This window comes from Zeugodacus cucurbitae, chromosome 6 (genome assembly GCF_028554725.1).
Source record: "Zeugodacus cucurbitae isolate PBARC_wt_2022May chromosome 6, idZeuCucr1.2, whole genome shotgun sequence".
NCBI classification, from domain to species: Eukaryota; Metazoa; Arthropoda; class Insecta; order Diptera; family Tephritidae; genus Zeugodacus; species Zeugodacus cucurbitae.
The window spans coordinates 16,505,159-16,526,860 of NC_071671.1; the positions used below are offsets into that span (position 1 = coordinate 16,505,159).

Consider the following 21,702-nt stretch of genomic DNA (forward strand, 5'->3'; position numbering starts at 1 on the left):
AGGGCATACGTATATACACACTCAGTTTACACTTGCTATACGTCGTTGCCTCACGCTTTTTGTTATCTTAATAAGATTTGTACCGGCGCGCACAATGTGTGTGATGGTGTGAGTGTATGTGTTTGCGCGCTTTTGTATGTTGTAAGCTCATTTGATTATATGTGTATATTTCTTTTACTTTTCGGCGTTTATTTTTGTTTCTTGCATAATGTATTATTTGACTTGTTTTTAATTGGTAAATTAACGTTTGTTGTAAATTTAAATGCACACATAGGGGTTGCTCAACAGAATGTGTGGAAGTAATTAAAAGCTTTGTAGGTATTATGAATGTATATACATTGGCGCGAAAAGCACTTTACGTAGCATACTACTTTAGAAAGTTTTAAGTATATGACAGAAGCGAGTGACAGTATTGCAATTACTATATACGATTTCTTCTTAGAAATGTTTGAAGAAGATTTTTGGAAATGTGGAACGTAAATTAAATTGCTATAAAAGAGCTAATTTTATCGATGTACGAGTATAACAAGTGAATTTCGCTTTAAATTTTAAGTATTTGTGGCGTGGGACGTATGTGGAACGTAAATTAATTTGCTATAAAGTAGCTAATTTTATCAATATATGAGTGTAACAACTGAAGTGCACTTTAAATTTTAGGTAATTGTGGTGGAACTCATGTGGAACATAACAAAAATGAAGCAGAACATAGTTTTAAAACATTTAAGTTGACGGTTTTTAACGCCTATGACTGGGTACTATATGATATCCATGAGAAACTAACATCAATTAGCCCGGAAATAACCTTCACTTAAAGCATTTTGGTTTTTCTGTTGCGAAACAAGTTTAAATATGCTCAATTAATATATTACGCTAATAACATTGGCTTCCCTTATAAGCATTTTAGTGCTCGAAATATGTTTAAACATGCTGAATTAAAGTATTAAATAAATAACAATTCAATTGGTTTTTAATGATTTATAAATGTTTTTAGTTATTGTAGTGGTTAAAATAAAACGGGAATTGTACGGAATTACCTCAGTTGACTCGAAATATCAATATTTACATGTGGAACATATGTGAAACGTGTGTGGATTTTATGTGGAACATATTTAAAACTCGATAAATGTGTTTCAATTTAAATTTTGATAGACAATTATTTACATATAATATTTGTTTCTTGTAGTGCCTTTTCTAAATTTTCATTGCGTTTCACTTACGATTTTGCAGTCGTCATTGTATTTAGTTTACTAAAACATACCTGTAATGAAAATAAAGTTATTATTAGTTAAGAAATATCTGCAGGTGTTCTATATTAATAATATTAATTAAAGTAATTATTTTATGTATGTGCTTTTCATTATTTAATTTCTCATCTCCAGTTTAAGTGGCTCATATTGGTTTTCTTTTCATGAACAAATATATCTTTTTTCTTTTTATTTCGCCAGCTAAACACAGCCCGTATGCTTTTTGCTACCCAAATCACTGCTCAATCACTTAATCACTCAACTGTTTAATTGGTGATTCTTCTTTCACCACACACCACTACCACAGCCACCAGCCAAGCACAGTCAAGCGCATAACTTATCTTTTATCTCACAACTTCTTTTACAAAGTTTCCTAAACACAGAACAATATTGCGGCTTTGTGTGGCGACGGCGACGGCAAGTTAGCAAAAGTAGGTGTGGTAGATGAAGATGAAATGAGCACAAAACGCGTTAAAGTTAAGTGATGAAAGCGATCAAAAAGAGTGGTTGGCCAATTTGCTTAGAACTTCCGCGTTTGGCTTATATAAGTCACTTTTGAGACTTTTAGTCCTTTGTGCGCGCGTCTTTTTTAACAGCTTCCTCTACTGCAACCACCCAACCAAACTCACAGCGCATCGCTTAAGTCTTTTAATATGTTTTTTTTTGCTTCCTCACCCTCCACTCGCAGTTGCTTAGATGCGAGCAGTCATCAATTGCAGCAGTGACGTTGGTGGCAAAACGGCAAAAGCGTCATTTTAATTAAAACTCAAAGGCATTTGCATGCCACACACAGCCCACCACTGCCGCAGAGAAAGGGTTTCCCGAAAAAAAAACACAAAGTAAAAACGCCACTTCAGTCACTCACTCACTTACTACCGCCCTGAACGTCTTCACTTTGCGATCACCGCGCTCTCGCTTCTTTGGTTTTTGAAATGTGAAATTAGCAGTCAAAGTGGGGAAATGAAAAAAGAGCGCATAGTACATGTTGCCATTATCAATTGGTCTAACGCTGCAGCAGCGGAGTAGTGTAGCAGTTAGCAGCAAAGGATGTGCGTACCCTCCCCACCGCCAGCAACATGTAATTTATGCCAATATTTTCATTTCTAAGGCACAGCGCACACAATTTTCAACCCGCAATCGAACGCCTATACGTCGACAGCAGAGCGCGCGCACACCAACTTCAGCGCGTAAATAATGCAAACGCCACTGGAGAATATGCGGCATAATAAATTGTGGAACGTGTGAAGAACGGAGTGAGTGGGAGTTGGCATAGAAATTGAAAAATTGCAATTCCACTCAGTTGGCGCACTTGAAATTACAATGTCGTATGCGAAAAGATGCAGGAGAAGAAAGTAAAGAGAGTGTGTGTGGTGAAGAGCTTGCGGCAGTGGTGTGTGTAAGGCCTGTTAAATGTTGAATCAGGCAATGTTGGCTGGCGAAAGCCTTGCGGAAGTCTTAGTCTCAAAGGATTTTTACTTCCTTCCTTAGCATAACGGCAACAACTGTTGTGGCTTTGAAGTGTAAATCATTGTGGTGGCGCTGAAAAGTATGCAATATAGTGGTGCGTTGAAGGAGAGAAAGCGGAGAATTGTAGCCTCTACATATATATCAAGCCGCCACTGCCAGCTGGAGGTTAGCAAGAACGTAGCAGGCGTGTACTTTTCACTGCTTCAGCGACACTTGGCAGCCTTTTCGCCGGGTAGTAGCGGTTATTACATACAGCTGACAGTTTCCTAATAGTGACAAAGGACAAACTTAATTGGAATTCAATGTGGCGCTTCAAGCGAATCATTTGCGCTATTTTTTCACAATACGTAGTGGATAGCGGTGGACGGTATTTTTTTATGGTTGCACAGCAGGAAGGTAGTAATTTGTTGGTGATCGGAAAATGTTGTTGGCATGATTTAGCGTATAAGCGCATTGGGATCAAATAATTTAATAGTAATGGAAATTTATTTAACGTTTGTGTTGGCAAATGATAGGAAAGTGTGTTATGTTAGGAAATATTACGTTGCCACAGGACAACTGAAGTAAGCGAAACGAACAACTTTAATGTATTTAAATAAATATACTGTAACATTAGTGCGATTTATATAGATGGGCATGTAGAAGGTGTGTTGGAAGTTTATAACTGCTTATTTTAAAATAATATAATTATATGATATTTCGTCATAAAAGCTGGAGTGGAACGTATGTGGATTGTAAAATTTTTATGAGGAATTGATGTATTAATGAAACACAGAACTTAATATAATGAAATTGATATACTATTAAAACTGTATACTAAATTTAGTGTTATTGAGAACTTTTGGGTGGTTTTCGGATAATTTACCTCTTGTGGAACACATTGCAAAGCAAAATTTGCAAAGCAATATTTTCTATGATTTATTATCTATGTAATTTACATGTGGAACGTATGTGGATTGTATGTGGATGCTGTGTGGATTTCAATTTATTTTATATTTTGGTTGATTTGCAACTAAAATCATACCATCCTCCAATTAACAACAGCGCGAGCGTATTAATTATTGTTGTAATACCACATAATGAAATATACAAGTAACTACCAATTTTAAATTAATAAAAACCCCAAACCACCCGCATTTTTATGGAACAACACAATAATGGCTTGGCTGCCATTAAGCGGAATTGCGTTAAAGCATACCCACAACTCTATATAAACAGATGACTATGACTGCGTTGACAGCGTTGTGAGTGCTGTAAAGTTCCTTTTAGCCGTCTTAAACCCGCCGAAAACCCCATAGTCTTAGCATTGTTAAGTCTATACTACTGCTGCTGTGTTTGTATGTAACACCAGCAGTATATATAACTGTGGTATTCACACTCGAAGTCGTTGCTGCAATACCCGAAGTCAATTGCTCTTGAAATTCCGCAGTCACCAAAAAGTATGCGCATCAATAAATTCCACAAACGATAGGACACAAGAAAATGGCGAAATTGTAAAAGAAAAACAATAAAAAAAACAAAGAAATTGCCAATAACAACAACTACAATAAAATAAATAAGTGAAATGAGCGAATGAAATGAACTGTCGAAGATCGAAAGACAAACGTACTGTGCTGGCTGAGCTGGGTGCCACAACGCAGCCGCCCCAACCAGCTCAACGCTATGTCAAGTGTTTTTGTTGGCAAGAATGAACTGCATGGAATCTCTCTTGTGTAAATAAATATTCATTACTCTCGAATGAGAAGTGCGACCAAAGGACAACAAATGAAGCGTTTGTCACTGTGTGTATGTATGTGTGAGGATGGTAAAGGGATGTGTAATACGAGAACTCAATATCTGTTGAACCCTGAACTCAATCGTCAATGAATAAATTTTCCGCCGCCACCCAAGCAGGCAGCCGACAACGCCGAGTTCGAACAAAACATAGCAAAAACAAAAACAAAGTAAATGAGACATTCCGAAAAAACAACGGTACTGTGTGCGGACAATCAGAAAAAAGAGCTGCGCGTCCATTATCCTTATCATGAATGGCAATCATAAAGTTTTCGCTTTTCTCAACATTCCACTCCCACCCGCGTCGCATAGCCGAAATCCAACGAGCATGCTCGAGGAGTGTGCTCGCGGCGCTGAGAGTTGTTGTTGTTGCTGCTATTGTTATTGGCATCGTTGTCGCGCCGCAGTTGGTCAAGAAGCGTGAAAGTAGGTGGGTGTCGAGTCGAGTGCTAAAGGAATTTGCCGCCAAAAACATTTCGAAATTAATGATGCAGGCGGCAAAAACAAAAACGACAAAAATAAAGACAACGGGCAAATTACAAAACAAAAACAACAACGAAAACAAAAGCAGAAAGCAAGTGGTTGTGTGTCAGCGCAGCAGCTGAAGGGCTTGTCTGGCGTTGAGCAACACATTTATTGGTGGAATGGTTGCTGCTTTTATTGCTGTTGGTATTTCTACGCAAAAAAGCAACTTGTGGCTGCAGAAAGCAGCACATTCCATGTGCCCCAACTTTCCCTGCAACGCTTTCCGCGGAGCGAGCACACCGCTCTGATTGCCGGAAAAAGTTGGGAAATTGCGATATTAACTCTGCGGCAATGTACAATAGTAGATCAATAAAGGGATATGCGACTGCTGGGTGCGAGTACGCTTAGTACGCTGGTGTGCGTGAAGTGCCTGACTTTTGCTTTAACTTTATCTCGTCGCTTTTTTATTTCAGCTACTTATTTAATATGAGCTTTTTTCATTTGCTTTGCTCATCTATACAGTTATTTATGCTTATTTTGTTTATTGTCTTTGCACCCTATGCTTTTTCTTATTTGTGGAAAAAGTTTTACGTTACTGTAATGGATTTATGTAAGCATTTTGAGCATGATTCGGTGAAACTGCGCGAAGTTTACCGCTGAATGCATTTATAAGTTTGAGTCTTTTCACCTTTTTGCTTTTTGCTTTTTATAATTTATTTATTAATGGCAACTTTATGATACCAAAGTGAAAAATTTTATCAAACAAACTTAATTTCGCGTCTTAATATCATTAAAAATATGCTACAAATTTTGATAACATGCATTTATTGAATAACGATTTTGAATTGGTATTGAATTTCAGCCTTTTCAAAGTGTGGAACTTATGTGGATTGTATATTTTTTGCCTTAAAAACTAGAAATTACGTACTTACTCACATGTATATGTTATAATTGTCATGCATATTATCTTTAATTTGTGGAACGCATGTGGGACCTATTTTTTTGTATTTTGTACAAAAATAATTGCTATCTACTAATTATTAGTTTTTTTTTTTAGCTACAAAAAGAATACAAAAAAATTGCTAAAGTTAATACGCACAATTGTCCATCCCTTCCAATTTTAATTAAACTACCACATTCGAATATCTGCCGCCATATTGTCGCCACCGAATAGAATTTACTTTCCTTGGCTATTCAATAAAGATGTCGTCAAGAAGAAAGCACACTTACCCAATGTGTACTTTGTCTAGCATTTCAAGCCACAGCCGCATCACGTGCTATGTGCCTAACCAAACTTACATACATGCATATGCGCATACCAATATACAGTAATTTGGCAACTTTTTTCCCCAAAAATTTATTTCTTTCAACTTATAGCTTATTCCAACTCAGCCACATGCGCATATATTTTTCATGCATTGTCAAATAAATTTTTTCAACGACTAGACAGCGAGTTCGTGCCGTTCTCTATGGTTCGTTGGCTGTTTGTGCTGACTGTTTACATACTAGTTCAGTACGCTGCCCGAATTGCTTTGGCAGCATTCAAGGATTTAGACGCGCCACAGCGTCGCCAACTTCAAACCTCGCATACAACATTACAGCTATTTCCTTTCCTGCAGCAAAATCCCTGCCTACAGCATCATTATCGGTTTGGTTGCTTCGCTTTTTCGCTGTTGGAATGGCTATGTCACTAACGCTTGTCTAATAAAAGTCTAGTCATCAGCCATCGTCATCGTTGTCGTCGACAAATGAACTTTGGAATGGTTTCGGAACACTGAAGGTTTGTTGCCTTTCTATTGCGGTAGGAGTGTAAAGAAATTGACAAATTTTTTACTAGCCAAAACGTGGTTTGAATTTGTAATATATTGTTAACTGCCACTAAATCTTTCCCACAGCTTTTGATCAAGCAAATGATGCGAGATTACTTTAATATATTAAATACAAAAGTATTTGTGAGTTTAAAAGTATTTAGAGTATAGTTATTAATCTCATTTCCTGCTATTACATATTGTATAAATTAAATGGCTTGGTGCGGCTGTATGTCTCTGAAAACTCAGATAATGATTCTTAATTGCAAATACTGTTCATATATTTTTAGTTAATCCATTTTTAGTTGTGGAACTTGTGTGGATTTCATGTGGAACATAATTTTTCCAAACTATTTTAATTTATAATTCCGTTTTTCGTCATTTTTTTTTATAAAATGTATACTATGTGTATGGATTCCATGTGGAACCTAATTTTTCCCGCCTATTTCTATCTACAATTTTGTTTTTTGATAATTTTTTGTTTAAATATATATACTATTGATCTGCCAGTAACTCGATAAAGCTTTCTTACTTTTCCTTTTTTACATCTACCCCAAGTTAAGCTGACAAGTCAATAATGTATACCCAGTACTTTTTTAAATATATTTCACAATTCCTCCTTCCGAAACAACATGAGAAAACTTTATTTAATATATTTTAATGTAAAAAACAGCCCTCAACCACTACAATCTACCGTTATTTAAGTTTTTCAAAATAAGTCCTTCAATATTTTGTTTACCTTGCTGTCTCGTTTTTGTTTTCTTCTTTCACAGTTCTTTGGGTTGCCTTTTATGCTTTCGTGCTGTCACTTTGTTTACATAGATTTTTGGTGACAATTGTTTTTCCTTAAGCTGCCGTTATTAGACTTTTTGCAGCGGCAAGCCAAATCAGGGCGCCCTAAAAGGGCAGGGGCTGTACACTACCACTCACAGCAAACAGGGGGAATGCTTTTCATGCCACTTTTTTTTTTTTTTGTTTTTGTATGGGCTATGTAGTTGAAGCGCGCTATTAATCAAAAATTTGTTATGCTTTTCCGCTGTGGATGGATGACACACTCGCGCGCGTGTACACAAATAATCAAACATGAATAAATTATAGGCAGACACACGCAGAGACATACATATGAAGGTATGTTAATTTACTTGTAGCGGGAAATGTTAATATTACCAAATTTATTGAACTTAGTCATGGCCTAAGTGAACTTGTGTCAAAGTTTTGTAAAAGTTCATTCACGGAATTAAAGCATAAGTTTGTGGAGTGGCAATTGGCCAATTGGCTGAAGTGGGCTCAAAAACTTTTTACTTAACAAAGTTGCCGGAAAATTTGAAGAAATCGTTATTAATCTTGAAAATTGCTTTTAGGGGAGTTCCAACGGAGCTTTACATTAAAGGTAGGTTGAAAAAAATACTAATGCATAAACATAATTGAATGGCTATTAAGAAAATGCTATGGATATGTAAATATAAAAATATATTAAAATAAGTATTATATAGTTGGTATATTATTTTTTACATTCAAACTATAATAAAGTGAACGTGGAACATATGTGGAACGTAATAATTATTGTGTCTTAAATATACATTTTATCAAAAATTAACTGAATATATTCTGGAACGCAAGTGGAACGTATGTGGAACTTAACAAATAATATCAAATTACTGAATTATTAAACATACATTAAATAATCAAGTTAATAAGAAATTAATAATTATGCATTTTGGTTTAATTTGCTGCACTTTAAAACTAATTTTAAGCGTCTATCGATTATTTTTAATGATTGCGCCTATAAATCAATGTATTTTGCAACAAAACACTTTCTATATGATTAGGAAATATATCAACTACCACATTAAGACAGCAGAAAATTCATTTCTGTATACATATAATACATTTGTAAGAAAATGCTAAATAAACACGACCTCCTTGTATTTAACTTACATATCATACTATGTATATAAGCCATTGTGCGCACGATTTGACTGGCAAATGAACAACAAAAGCAATCATGCTAAGCAGATGAGCAGCTAAAAAGACGAGCTCGTACTGCATGCAGCACGAAGGATACTACATAAGCAAGGATATCTAGTTGCGCACGTACATTTATATGTGAGAGTATGTGTGGAATGTGTTAGTGTCTCTGCATGTGTTTGTGTGATTATTTGTGCTGCGGCATTGCAAATCGACAACAATGCTTTTCACAAAAAATAACAACAGTTAGCACACAATGCCATAATGGGACAAAAGCTCGTAAACACAACGGCATACGGCGACTCACACACTAAATATTGGGTGAGGAGTACTCCAAACTAAATTGTGAGAGGAATAGAGGAATTTTCAAAAGTAGTGAAGAAAATAAATGAAACGCCAATGCCTTGCTAGAGCTGAGTTGAGCGTAAATCCAATAGCATAAGTATGCATGCATTGTGCTGGATGAGCAATGTTGTAGGAATAACAACAACAACAGCAACAACAAAATTATTAGTAAGGATGTTAGTAGAAAGCAAAAAATAAACGAATGTTCGGAAAATAGTGAAATTCTTGGAAAAGAAAAAATCTGCAGCCAAGAATCGTTAGCATTCGAGCACATCAACTCGAGTAGTGCTCACATTTCTATAATGCGCTTTATTGTTGTAGTTGTAACGTTGTTATGCGCTATGTTGATTTTTTTCTTATGCTCATTTTTTTTTCTATTTGTCTTCTTTGGTAGTTTGTATTGGCGCTGGCGCTGGCTATGTGGCGGCGGCGGTAACACTAATAGTTCCAGCAAAGTTCCCTGGAGTCACATCCAATCAAATTATTCCAAACATGTACTCGTAAATGCCAACAAGCATGCATACACTTAGCGCTACATGCATACTTTCGTACTTTACTACTTATGCACTTACGTATGTACAGCATAAGTAAGCATTTGTGTGTGTGTGTGTGTGTTGCAAAATAATGGCGCAGTCTGCGGCCACATGCGCCAAACAAATATCTGGCAATGTGTGTGTGTGTGTGTATGCAATTTGCTTTCACTACTTGCCACACACCCAATAACAGTTGGCGCTTTTTAGTAGTTGCATGTACTTTCTTTACTTTCTTATTTAGTAGTATTATATATGCTTTATATATTTTTTCTTTTTGCATTCTGTTCTTATTTTCTATCATCCGTTTGGTATGTCTTGGCCGCTTTTGCATTCGATGGAAAATCAAAATGAGAATCCCTAATGTCATGTTGATGATAAGTGGAATATTGTTGTGGCATGCAGCAAAAAGAGTGTGGAAAATGAAAGAAAAAACTATACAAGAGTAGAATAAACAAGCATTTGAAAGAAAGCAAATTGAAGAAAATTCTTCGGCGTATGCAAGTACGTGGTCGATGAGCTTGCATACAGCATAGAATATGCAAGGAAATATGCGCTGCAATTTGCAGGAAAATAAACAAGGCAGCAGAGTTAAAAATATAGATAATATTTGAATAAAACTTGTGAAACGTTGTTTTAAAAGGCTGTTGAGTAGGCAAAATAGAGCAATTATAGTATATATAGCAAATATAATATAGCTAATCAAAATTTTGTATTAAAGTACTTTCGCTTTCGGTATGGAACATATGTGGAATGCATTAGTATCACATTAATTTTTATCTCAATTTGATTTTTTGTGTAAACAGTGAATATTAGCGAAGTTTCATATGTGGAACGTAATTATCAAAAATGTGGAACGTAACTTTTTATAGCAGTTTGTTGTTTTTTAGTAAAATACTATAGTTTAAGCATTGTTATTACACTCGAATTAGCTGTGGGACTTATGCTATCTGTGGAATTTATTTGAAAATCATGTTAATATGTTTTTATTTGATATTATCTGCATGTGAACCAAAATAAAATACATTCTCAAATGGAATTAATTTTCAAAAAAACTGTGGAAGCTAATTTTGGTAACACATTTAATTACCATTAATTATTTTTTCTAATTATAATATATGTACATATGTATGTATGTTCCATTAAAAATACGAAAACTCTAAATTTATTGCCGCCATTGAGGCGCCAAACCGAAATTGCTAAAATAAGCAATTCATTATCGGTGTAAGTATGTGTGCGTCTCCCTTGGCCACTTACTTTTCAACTAAAACTTACGCAAAGCTGCTAGACGCGCAACGCCTCAGCTGTCAGCGCTGTGGCCAGACCTACTACTATTTCAGTTTTTTTTCTATTCTTTACATTTTTGTTGTTGTTTATTTATAAGCATAGATATTACTTAGTTGTATATGCCAAATGAAATTTTCATGTTTCAAATCCGCAACGCAGCGCTGCCAAAATTCCCACAATACACTTCAGTGTCGACAGCAGACAACATTCGAAGCCACCGCAACCATGTGGAGTTGCATGTAGTAGCGAGCGAAAAGGAAGCTGAAGATAAAGTTTATGCTATTATTGCTGCTTTGTTTGCAATTTTTCAACATTTTCCACTAGAATGCATTTATTTCGACTTATTCCAACATATTTTTTGTTGCAATTTTTTTTGTTATTTTTCCCGTACTCTTCCCTTTTTACTCGGAGACATCGTGTTGCAGCTACATAAATGTTAATTTGTTGTTGTTGCACTTCGCCTTAGCTTGCAGTTATTGTCAGCATGAGCGACAAACAGGTTGTTGCAATTTTGTTAGATCACACTGTAAATATGTTGACAATGTACTCTTGAACCCCGCCTGTGTATTGCACTTACGGTAGCAGTGTCTTGTGTTGCCTTAAACTACCCAAAAACAGTTTTTTATACTTTGCACACAGTGTACCTAGGGAAACGCTCAATATATTTCTGTTTAGCGAAATCTATGGACGCTCTTATATTACTTTTTCTATTATTGTAGCATATTTGAAGGCGCACTAGCTGGCGTTGGCTGCTAAAAATGTGCTACACTCATGAAAATGACACGTTGCAAGCGGAAAATGAAGTGGCGACAATGCGAGACGACGTATTGAGCTGGAATATGTGTATGGATAAAGAAGCTAGACATGTAGAGTAGAGTAGTATAGTAGATACACATGAACATGCCGGCTTATGCGTGCGTATGAGCGCCTCAGTGTCGCCGCAAGCAAACTTTGTACGACACCCGCTATTCAACACGGTTTCATATTAAAATATGTTGGCTTGTACGTGTCTGCTTTACTATGTTGCAATAACTTTTGAAAAATTGCTGAAAATTTGCCTTGAAGCAATTTAATGCAAATTTTTTTCTTATCTACATAAGATATCTGCACATAAGTATCGTACGCGCAGATAATTTTCAGTTCACTAGCAGTTATATAGTTATTTTTACTTATTTCAGATGCCACCGTCAGGTTTTTTTTGATGTGGAATATATTTTGTGGATTGTGGAATTTAATGTAAGTAATAATGGTTTTTGCAATAAAAAATTTATGTTTTCATTATATTTTAATGTGGAACATATGTGGAACGTAATACAATTTATTTGTTTATTGTTGTAAAAAGATAACTTAAATTTTCAAAAATTCTCCTCGAACAGACTGTGATCAGTGAACGCCTCGAAACAATTATAATTAACTGTTTGTAGAAAAAAAAAAGTTGGTCAGACTTGAAAGGAAACAAACATAATTTTACCAACCCAAATAATTGTGGCAATTACAAAAACAAAAGGTGCCATGAAAAAGGTACAAAAGCATAATTAAACAAGCAAACCAAACAACAAACACACTTGAGTCCAAGTGAGCGCTTGAAGGTAATGAAAGCAACCAACGAAAAGAAAACGAAAGGAAATACCCACAATGCCGATGAGTAAGCACACCACAAGTAGCAACGACAAATTCATAATGCAGAAAAAACACAAGAACAAAAAAAGTATTACAATAATAAGAACAACAGTCAACTAGTTACACGAGCTGTGAGAGCAGAAATTAGCAGTCAACGTGCAGCAACATGCAACAAACGACAGGCAGTCAGTCAACAGCCAGTCGCCGAAAACATGTTTTCTAGCAACACGCGGACTGAAGGGCGATGCGAAGTCAAACTGCAGCAGTCGAACTGTGAGCCCAACAAGCGGGCAGACGGACAGCTTGTGCTGCAAAACAGCATTGTTGCAAGTCAGCCGATAGCGTTGGCTGCGGTTGAGGTTGCGGCTGCAGCGGATGCGGCGTTGTGGAAAATCTGGCACAAAGAGCCTAAAAGCAGCACGATGTAAAGGGAAAATAAGCAAGTAATAGTAATATAGTACATGGTATGCGACCGGTTTAGTTGAGGCGTTCGAGTGTGCGGCCGTTGAGTGGCAGGTGGCAGTTGACAATGAGGAGGCTGCTGTTACGTTCTTTTAGTGCTGAGATTGAGGTAAAGTAGTCTTACGCGGCGAGTGCGGGTTGAGTCAGAAGAGAAAGTAAATTGTGATACATATACCTACTTAAAATGAAGTCTTCAGTATGTGAAGCAGAACTTTATTTTTTATTAAATTGCAGATCTTAAATTTGTTATTCAAGCGAAAATTTATATCTCTTTATGCTATAATGAAAATATTTGATTTTTGTTTTATAATTTGAGTTTACTCAGCATTTGCAATCGAAACAGCAACGCAAGTATTTGAAATTTTACCCAAAAACTATTTTTAGACAAAGTGACGCCTAAAGGTATGCTACAATATCTGCGTTTTACAGAAAAATAATTTAAGATTATCCAAGTTTTACTAAAAATTGCACTAAAAATTACTAGTTATTCAATCACAATATTGAACTACAGTGAAAGCTAGCGCCTAAAAGTATGCCACAATTTACGTTTTTGAAACAAAATTAACTTAAATTAAACTAATTATTTAACTGAAATTGTAAAAAAATATCTTTGTAAGATAAATATCCACTAAAATAACGAACTGTGGTTTAAAAACAATTTTTTCAATACTTTAACGCCTAGATGTATACTATTTTTTTTTTTGTATTCTAGAAGAAATTCAATAAAGTTCGCGGAATATATGAGTACACATGAAGAAGCCTATTGAACAAGTGAAATAGTGTGCTTAAATTCAAATAACGCCAAAATGTATGCTACAATTTTCTTAGTTTAGTTATGGAAAGGCATATAAATTTAACATATTTAAATTAATAGAGCAGCAAATTGTAAGAAGATGACTAAATAATTAACAAATTTAACGAAAAAATGTTAATTAAGCTTAGTTTTTAAATTTTAGCGCCTATATGTATGCTAAAAATTTGGAATTTTTGCTATATAGTCAAACATTTCATATTTAAGGATTGATATACATTAGAGAGTGACTTCAATATTGAATTCTCAGTTCTAATAAATTTTAAATTCCCGTTACGGAGCGCAATGACCTCTCATAGGACATACACAAAATTATTTAACTTGCAACAAAGGTAGAAGTGACGTGCGGCTGTATTGGTGAGATACTATATTTTCGTATAAAATATAATAGAAATTCCAAACTGCAATCACACATACAGACACACACGTTTACATACACTTAAGCACAACAAATCTCTGTTTGCTAAACTTTAGTTGAGTGACTGACAGTTGGTTGAAACCGCACCGCAGATAGACAGCGCAAATGTGCAACAAAGTGTTGCTGTTTGCAATTAGAAGTGGCATGTGGGAATTCACATACACACCAACACTTGGCGCTAAATTTAGAAAAACAAATGTAGCTACAAACCTACAATGTTGCATAAGTTGCATGCGAAAATGAGCGAAAAGAGATAAAACAATATATGAAAATTTAAGTAGAAAAAATACTAAAAAATATATGTATACGCAAAGCTACAAAATAAACTGTGCAAAATGTTGCATGCAGCAGTTGCAGTTAAATTTATAGACACGTTGGCGCTAACTGCGGCAGTGGCTGCGGTCAGGCAGACACTTTTATATACAACGTGGCGTTTTGGTTGCTAATGCATAGATACATTAATATATATACTATACATACAGACGTATGCGGTATTCCAGCGCCAGCCAGTTGGACAGCAGCTCTCGTGTGTGCTTTTACGCTTGATAATTAAGAATGAAAGCCATGTGGCATGCTGCAAATTAATATATATCACTGCATGTGTGTGTGTGTGTGTCTGCAATTGTGGCAACAGCAACAACCAATGTGAAAACCGCAATAATAATAATAATAATAATAACAATAATCACAACGCCGCGCACTGCAGTCTAAGCTGAAAAGTAAAAGTGTTGCAAAGCGTGGTCGTACAACAAAAAAAGTATAATATTCCAACCGGTTTTTATTGTTGTTGTGCTGTTTCTTTAATTTCACAGCATTTATTTTATTGTTGTACTGTGTTATTTGTTGCTGTTTTGCTGCAATGTTGCGCATAATGTGATTGCAAGTGAGCGCAACTTTAAAATTAATGTTTGTTGTTGTTTTTTTTGTACATTGTTTGTTGTACCTGATATAATACGTTGCTACAAGCTTGTTAATTATTACTTTAATTTAAAATTCAAACATTTGTATGATATTAAAGGTGTTTTTCATGGGAATGAGTTTCAGCAACATGTTACTAGCAACATCAAATGCTGCTTTTGGTTTTAAATATAATAGTCACTGTCAACTAAAAGTGTCGTTATGCGCAACTAACTGCAAAAATGAAGTTCCACCGTTCAATCGAATGCCAGCTATAGTATATCAGAGCAAAAGGCATTAATATATAATGTTTTTCTTAGCAAGTATCCCGACGAATGGTGTAATTTATTATTTATTTTATTTTAAAGAAAACATTAAAGAACCAACAACTTTCAGTATCAACATGTAGCAACAACAGCCGGTCACACAACAGCACCCGAGGCCTAGAAAAACTTCAAAATCCAAAGTCAAAATGTAAAGCAAGGCTACTCATAATAATTATAAAGCAAAAAAGAAAAACAAATAACAACAAAAAAGTTGACAACAAGCAAGAACTGTCAGGAGCAGCCAAACAAGCAGATAAAGAAATGCGAAGCGACAACAACAGCAGAACTTGTGTGAAGCAGCAACATCTGCCATAATTTGCAACAAATGTGTGGCATTGACGGCATTGATGGTCGGCCGCAAGCACAAATGCAACATATAACTGTATACAACTGTTGTCATGCGTCGAACACTGCCGTTAGCAGCAACTGTCCATTGCGGCATGCCACTTGTGTAATGCAAGTTTTGAAAGTTGCAGGCAAGAAATCAGCAAAATAACAAACTAAAATTTTACTTATTCACTTAAGTGAATACTTAGGTTCTGGTAATTGAACTAAGGAGAGTGGAAAATTGTATGAAGAAAATATGATAATGCAGAGCAGAATGCGATAAAAAGTGGGATTAGTGAGAGGCAGTGAAAAACTGGAGAAATGATGTCAGAGAATGTATAAGGAGAGCATACAATACAGTTAACTAAGGTTTTCACATATTCTAGAAGCTAAAAGGACCTATTAAGGGTCTAGTAGCTCAAAGATGTTGAGAGATAGAGATCTTTATAAAGGCAGAGAAAGATAGAGAGATTCAAGTAAAGAGGGAGAGATCGAGATAGATAGATATGGTTATAGCGGAAGTGACTCTAAAAATATACAAATATTTGAGAAAATTCTTTAATATTGCCAATTATTTCTTGATAAAATCCACTATGGCAGAAGTTAACTTCGAATTAAATGATTAATAAATTTAATACGAATTTATAGGAAATAATAATAAGTAAAGATTGTATGAAACTCACATGAGACTAATATCGCTTCCACTCTTCACCATTTCGTCTATAAACTCCAAGAACTCTGCCATAGTTGGCATATTTACAAGACCTTTGAAGCACAGTCACACCTCACACCAATCAGTTGCGTAATTGTACATGTTCCACTGTTGAAACAGTAACTAGCCCAGACATAGAACACACACGCACACTCAACTCACACAATCATATGGTATGTGAGAATATGTCAGTCTGGTCTGTTTGTACAAGTGGAATTCCATGTCAGTGCATTAAGTGGGCGTTGCAAATTGACATTTCGTTAAATTAATAAATGAGCAATGGATGTTGTAGCGTGTGGCAATATGCAATAACAATTTCCACGAAATACGCCTGTCGATATCATCGTTATAAAGGTTGTGGTTAGAGTGAATCATTATGCGTAACATATCAGCTATTGCGTGTACTACTGGCGCAGTGAACAGGGTGTGTACGGTTACTTGACAAGCGTGAGCTGTACCAACAAGGAAACACGTTTAATATTCTTCGAGTTTTAATGGTCGAGTTTAGTGTTAAAGTTTATGAAATGCATGTTTTTAAAGAAAAATAAAAACCTGAACATATTTGTGGAACCTATTCCCAAATATGTTCCACATTGTGCTTTTATGCGTGATTTATACTTTTGTATAAAAAGAATTTTTATATACATATTCATCATAACGGTGTAATAAATTTTTGTGGAACTTGTTTGTGGTATGTATTGCTTTACTTAGACAATTTTTTTTTTTCGATAATAATTCATAATTTCACCCTTTAGTCATTGAAATAAACATCATTTAAAGCATGCAATGTGTGGAACATATTATAAAAACGTCTGTATTTAAGCTGCTTAGGTTTGTGTCTTTTCTATACATAATATTATATATAAAATACTATCATAAGTCACTTTCAAAACTGTTTGTTACCGTATTACACTCAACAATTTTCGCTATTAACTCTCTTTACGACGAGCTATGGCGGTCAAGAAAAACTTTCCAATCAAACTATAAATGGCAAATGGTTTAAAAAGGGAGCGCATAGTTTAAGTGCAAAAAAAATACTAAAGAAATTGGTAAAAAAGTAAGGAAATGAAGAGAAACGACAATAATGACACTCCAGCAAACATTATTACAAAAGTTCTGCATGAAAGTGCGTTGTGGAATGCAATTCCTTATGCGATTTTTTCTATAAATTTTCATTTTAAATGGTCGCCAACCAAAAGGCGTAGGATGAGCATAATGGTGGACGCCGTCTTTTGGTGAAGAAAAATGATCATACGCAATGCGCTTTTGCGCTAGAACTTTCTAGGCGCCCAAATGGTTGAGGGTACTCGATTTCCTGCGCTCACTAGTTTTGTTTGCGCCAGGCAGCTTGCGGGTATACAATTTGCGCACTTTTAATTTTTTTATTTAATTTTTACTGCAACATTTTTCTTCATCTTCAGCTCTTCAGGGGTGTGCTTATGCTTGAAGTACCGCCGTGCACTAGTGGAACGCAATGAACGTTATGAGGGCGAAAGTTAACAACAAACTCAGCAATTTTCAAAGTCGCAGCAGCACGAAAAAATTGCTGAATGCATTGAACGCAATTGAATGTGACCCCTAAGCAGCGTGTGGTGCGGCCTCAGCGCTCACATACCGTACAGAAATTTCTTATGCAAATGCGAAAAGTTTGACGACAAAAGCGAAATAAAAAAGAAAATAAGCAAAATCGAAGGAGAAGAAAAATAGTAAGAAAGCTGAAAATTCCACTGCAATGCAACCATGCGCAGACAAGCGCCAAACATTCAATATTTTCGCTGATAATTTCTACCATTAATGCAAATATTTGCTAAAGCATTTAATGCACAAGCAAGTAGGCAAGAGAGTGAGGGAGAGCGCTCGAAAAAATTGCGGAAATGTTCCACATTCCACACCCTTGCAAATATCGCTTGTCGCTTGCGCTGCGGCGCTCAGTGTGGGCGCAACGTATTGTGGCACATTAGAAAATATTAACTCACTGGAATTTTTGCGCAAAAGTAAAGTTCGGAAAGTACGTAGAAAGAAAAAAGTTAAGCGAAAAAGTGCTGGCAATCATCGAAAGAGCAAGTAGTTGATGGCAAAAAGTGGGAGCAAAAAAAGAGGGAATGCAGATTCTTAGGAGTTCGCGTCGCACATTTGCCGGGTTAATGGTCATGTTTTTGGGGTTATCAGAAAACATGCGAAATTACATAGCAGTAAAAGTACAGCAAATACTTATAAATGGCCGCAGCAGTTGTATGTTGGAAGCGCGCCGGAGGTGAGTGTGCGGTGGCGTCATCAAAGCATCTCTGCGGGCGGACAAAGTTTTTGGCACTTGCTCGTTGCAAGTTTCCTAATTTTTCATACTTTTTGTGCGCCAATGCAGCATATTTGCGTGTTCTTAAAGAGTCTTCTTGCTGTAAACCCACTACAGACTCGACATATATTTTTTTTGCGCTAGCGTATTCTGGCGTGTTATCAGAAGTTTGTTAATTTAAAAATATAAAGTTGATTTATTGAAATTATTATTGCTGTAAGAAATCGTCGCACAGCTATTTTTGGTGAAATGTGCAAGAGATGAGAGCGCAAAAAAAACGCATAAATATTTACATGGGAGTACAGCACTTATTTTGAGTGCGGTAATTACAGTGCAGTATGATCAAAGCAATAAATGGCAGGAGAAGAAAATTAGGCACAACTTTGGTATAAGAAGTAAACTTGCTAAAAATCTGTATTACATTAAAAAAAAATAAGAAAAAAAGTTCATAAAAAATATAAAATATTTTATTTTATAAAAAATATTGTAAGGATTTGACGTTATTGTTGCATAATACACAAACGTATCTACCGAAAACATAGAAATGTAAGTAAAATTTAATAATTACTTCAAAATATATGTGGATCGCATGTGGATTGTATGTGGAACAAATCGAAATACTTTAGAAATAGCACCAATTCTTATCAGATAAACAAAATATTACATAAAACAAAAATTCCGTGCAAAAGAATTGTGGAACTTAAATGTGGTGCATGTAATATGCACGAAAAATGCCGGAAACTATTGCTGTGTTGTTAAGCAGACTAAGGGTATTACGAAATGCAAAAAACTGGTATAACGAAATGCCAAAATTTTTGTGGAACCTATGTTGAACATAATTTTTTTGTTTAAAAATACTTTTTTAGCCCTTAGTAACATTTTTTTAATATAACTGCCGAATATATGTCGTATGGCAGCTTTTTCTACAATTTAAAGCAAAAAAATCGGTAAAATACTATAATAAATTTCATTGCATTTCTGCTGCGCTCAAATAAATTTACACGATCGCCACCGCACATCTACACATACAAGCATATACACTGGCATACACAACAATTGAGGTTACAATATTGCAAACCGCATTTACGCATACATGTGCGCAAATGAATGCTGTGCAAATGTATTGGTGAGTGGGCTCCGAAAAATGGCTGGAAATTGACCGCACTTGACTACTTCATTACCATGTTTAATCCGATCACTGCAACGAGGTGAGCGCGAAGCGGTAGTCAGTTGCTGCCGCATAGAGTCGCGCAGTATAGGCGTATTGGCGAAGATATTAAGCATGTATACCGTACTTGGGCCAACAGTTGATGGCATGCAACGGAATGTATGCTAATTTCAATTGACGCGCATGCAACATTTTGTGGCACAACAAGGACTTGGCTATATGCAAACATTGCCATATGGCTGTTACAGGCTGCATACAATACAATGCGTGTGTATGTGTCTGTGTGTATACACTTACAATACACAGCTCTGTACTGCCATCTGTTAAGTTAACCAATTGACCGAAGCCTATGCAGCTGTACCGCCACACAATTGTAAAACCACCAATATGCACTGCACTGCCGTATGTGTGCGTGCAAACAAATACAAACTCAACTCAATGAACACACATACACAGACAAAAGCGTTCATTTACATTCATGCTTGCCGCTTGCCGCTCTTCATAGACGTAATGTCATTGTTGTTGTTCTGGTCAACTGCTGTTGGAATCGAGTTTTTATTGTCTCAATGCAGATTGGCCAGGCATCGAAGTGTGTATGTATAACTGTATGTATGGTTTGGATATATGTATGTCAGCACATATGTTCTGCTGATATTTATATACTTTGCGGTTGCATGCGTATGAGTGTGTGTGTGTTTGCGTGTATTTGTATTTGTGCGTGTTCGCATCATTGCCTATCATTGTTACAACATTGAGCTTTGATGTTGCATGCCACTGACCACTGTGACCACAGTATCCACGATTTTATTTACGACTGCAACGCCGCATATGCGTATGCGTGTACATACATATATTAGTATACAATATGTTCGCTATGGTTGTATGCATTGGTGAATGTCCTACTTGTACTGTTGATGCTGCAATGATTGCTACAAGTAATAAAATAAATATGCAAATGTACTCGTAAGTTGAAAATTTTATGCAATCAACTTTGTGTGGACGGTGTATTGTGCAAACAAAGATGCATATGTATGTGCATACAAATGTATATGTTTATTATTGCATTTTCATTACAAAGGCGAAATATAGCTATCAAAGGCTTTTATTAAAAAGCTTTGGTGTTTTAGTAAGAGTTGGGAATAAATTATATATACTTAAGGCGTTTTGGTTTACGATTTGAAGATTTTCTTATGGGGTACTGCTTGTTTTAGGACAACAAGCTGAAATTAGTATCACCTAAGTATGATTAATTTACAATATATTGACAGTTTTTACTTTGGCGCAAATATTTTACGTGTGGAACGTATGTGGAACTTGTGGAACATAACTTAGAAAATATGTAAAAAATTCTATGCTGAGCGTATAAGGCAAGCCCTTAAACAGCAAAATCTTTACACTGCCATAAATTGCAAATAACGGTATTTGTGCACAAAATTATAAAAATGTAAGCTCTACATATGTGTGGAACTTGTATTTAAACTTATATAAAAAAATGGAAATTGTATTTAATATTTCTTTGTCTATAAAATACACATGTTTAACTCACTCGATTTTCATTAAGGGACTTATATGGAACTTGTGTAAACTTTTGTGGAATTGTTTATTTACCAACCATTTCACTATTTGCACTTCCAAAATATAACTACCATCGGCCGATCAGTATAAATATTCGATTTTCATTGTGGAACGCATGTGGAACTTGTGGAAACTATTATGGAAATGTATGTTTATAAACTATTACAGTCAAAATAGCCTTCAAAATATAAATAACCTTGAAAATA

General features: G+C 35.5%; 1 protein-coding gene across 37 annotated transcripts in view; it reads right to left on the bottom strand.

Annotated features, from left to right (window-relative positions):
* LOC105213249 (protein muscleblind) overlaps nucleotides 1-21,702 on the bottom strand; it is a 285,776-nt gene that overhangs the window by 167,557 nt on the left and 96,517 nt on the right. Inside the window, exon 4 of one of the 37 annotated variants that reach the window (XM_054234596.1) lies at nucleotides 1,074-1,258. The exons of the other annotated variants lie outside the window; for them this stretch is intronic. Coding sequence (XP_054090571.1) covers nucleotides 1,214-1,258 — 45 coding nt within the window. The 3' untranslated portion in view covers nucleotides 1,074-1,213. Of the gene's footprint in view, nucleotides 1-1,073; nucleotides 1,259-21,702 lie in introns of those variants that run through there. 37 annotated transcript variants of the gene reach the window in all.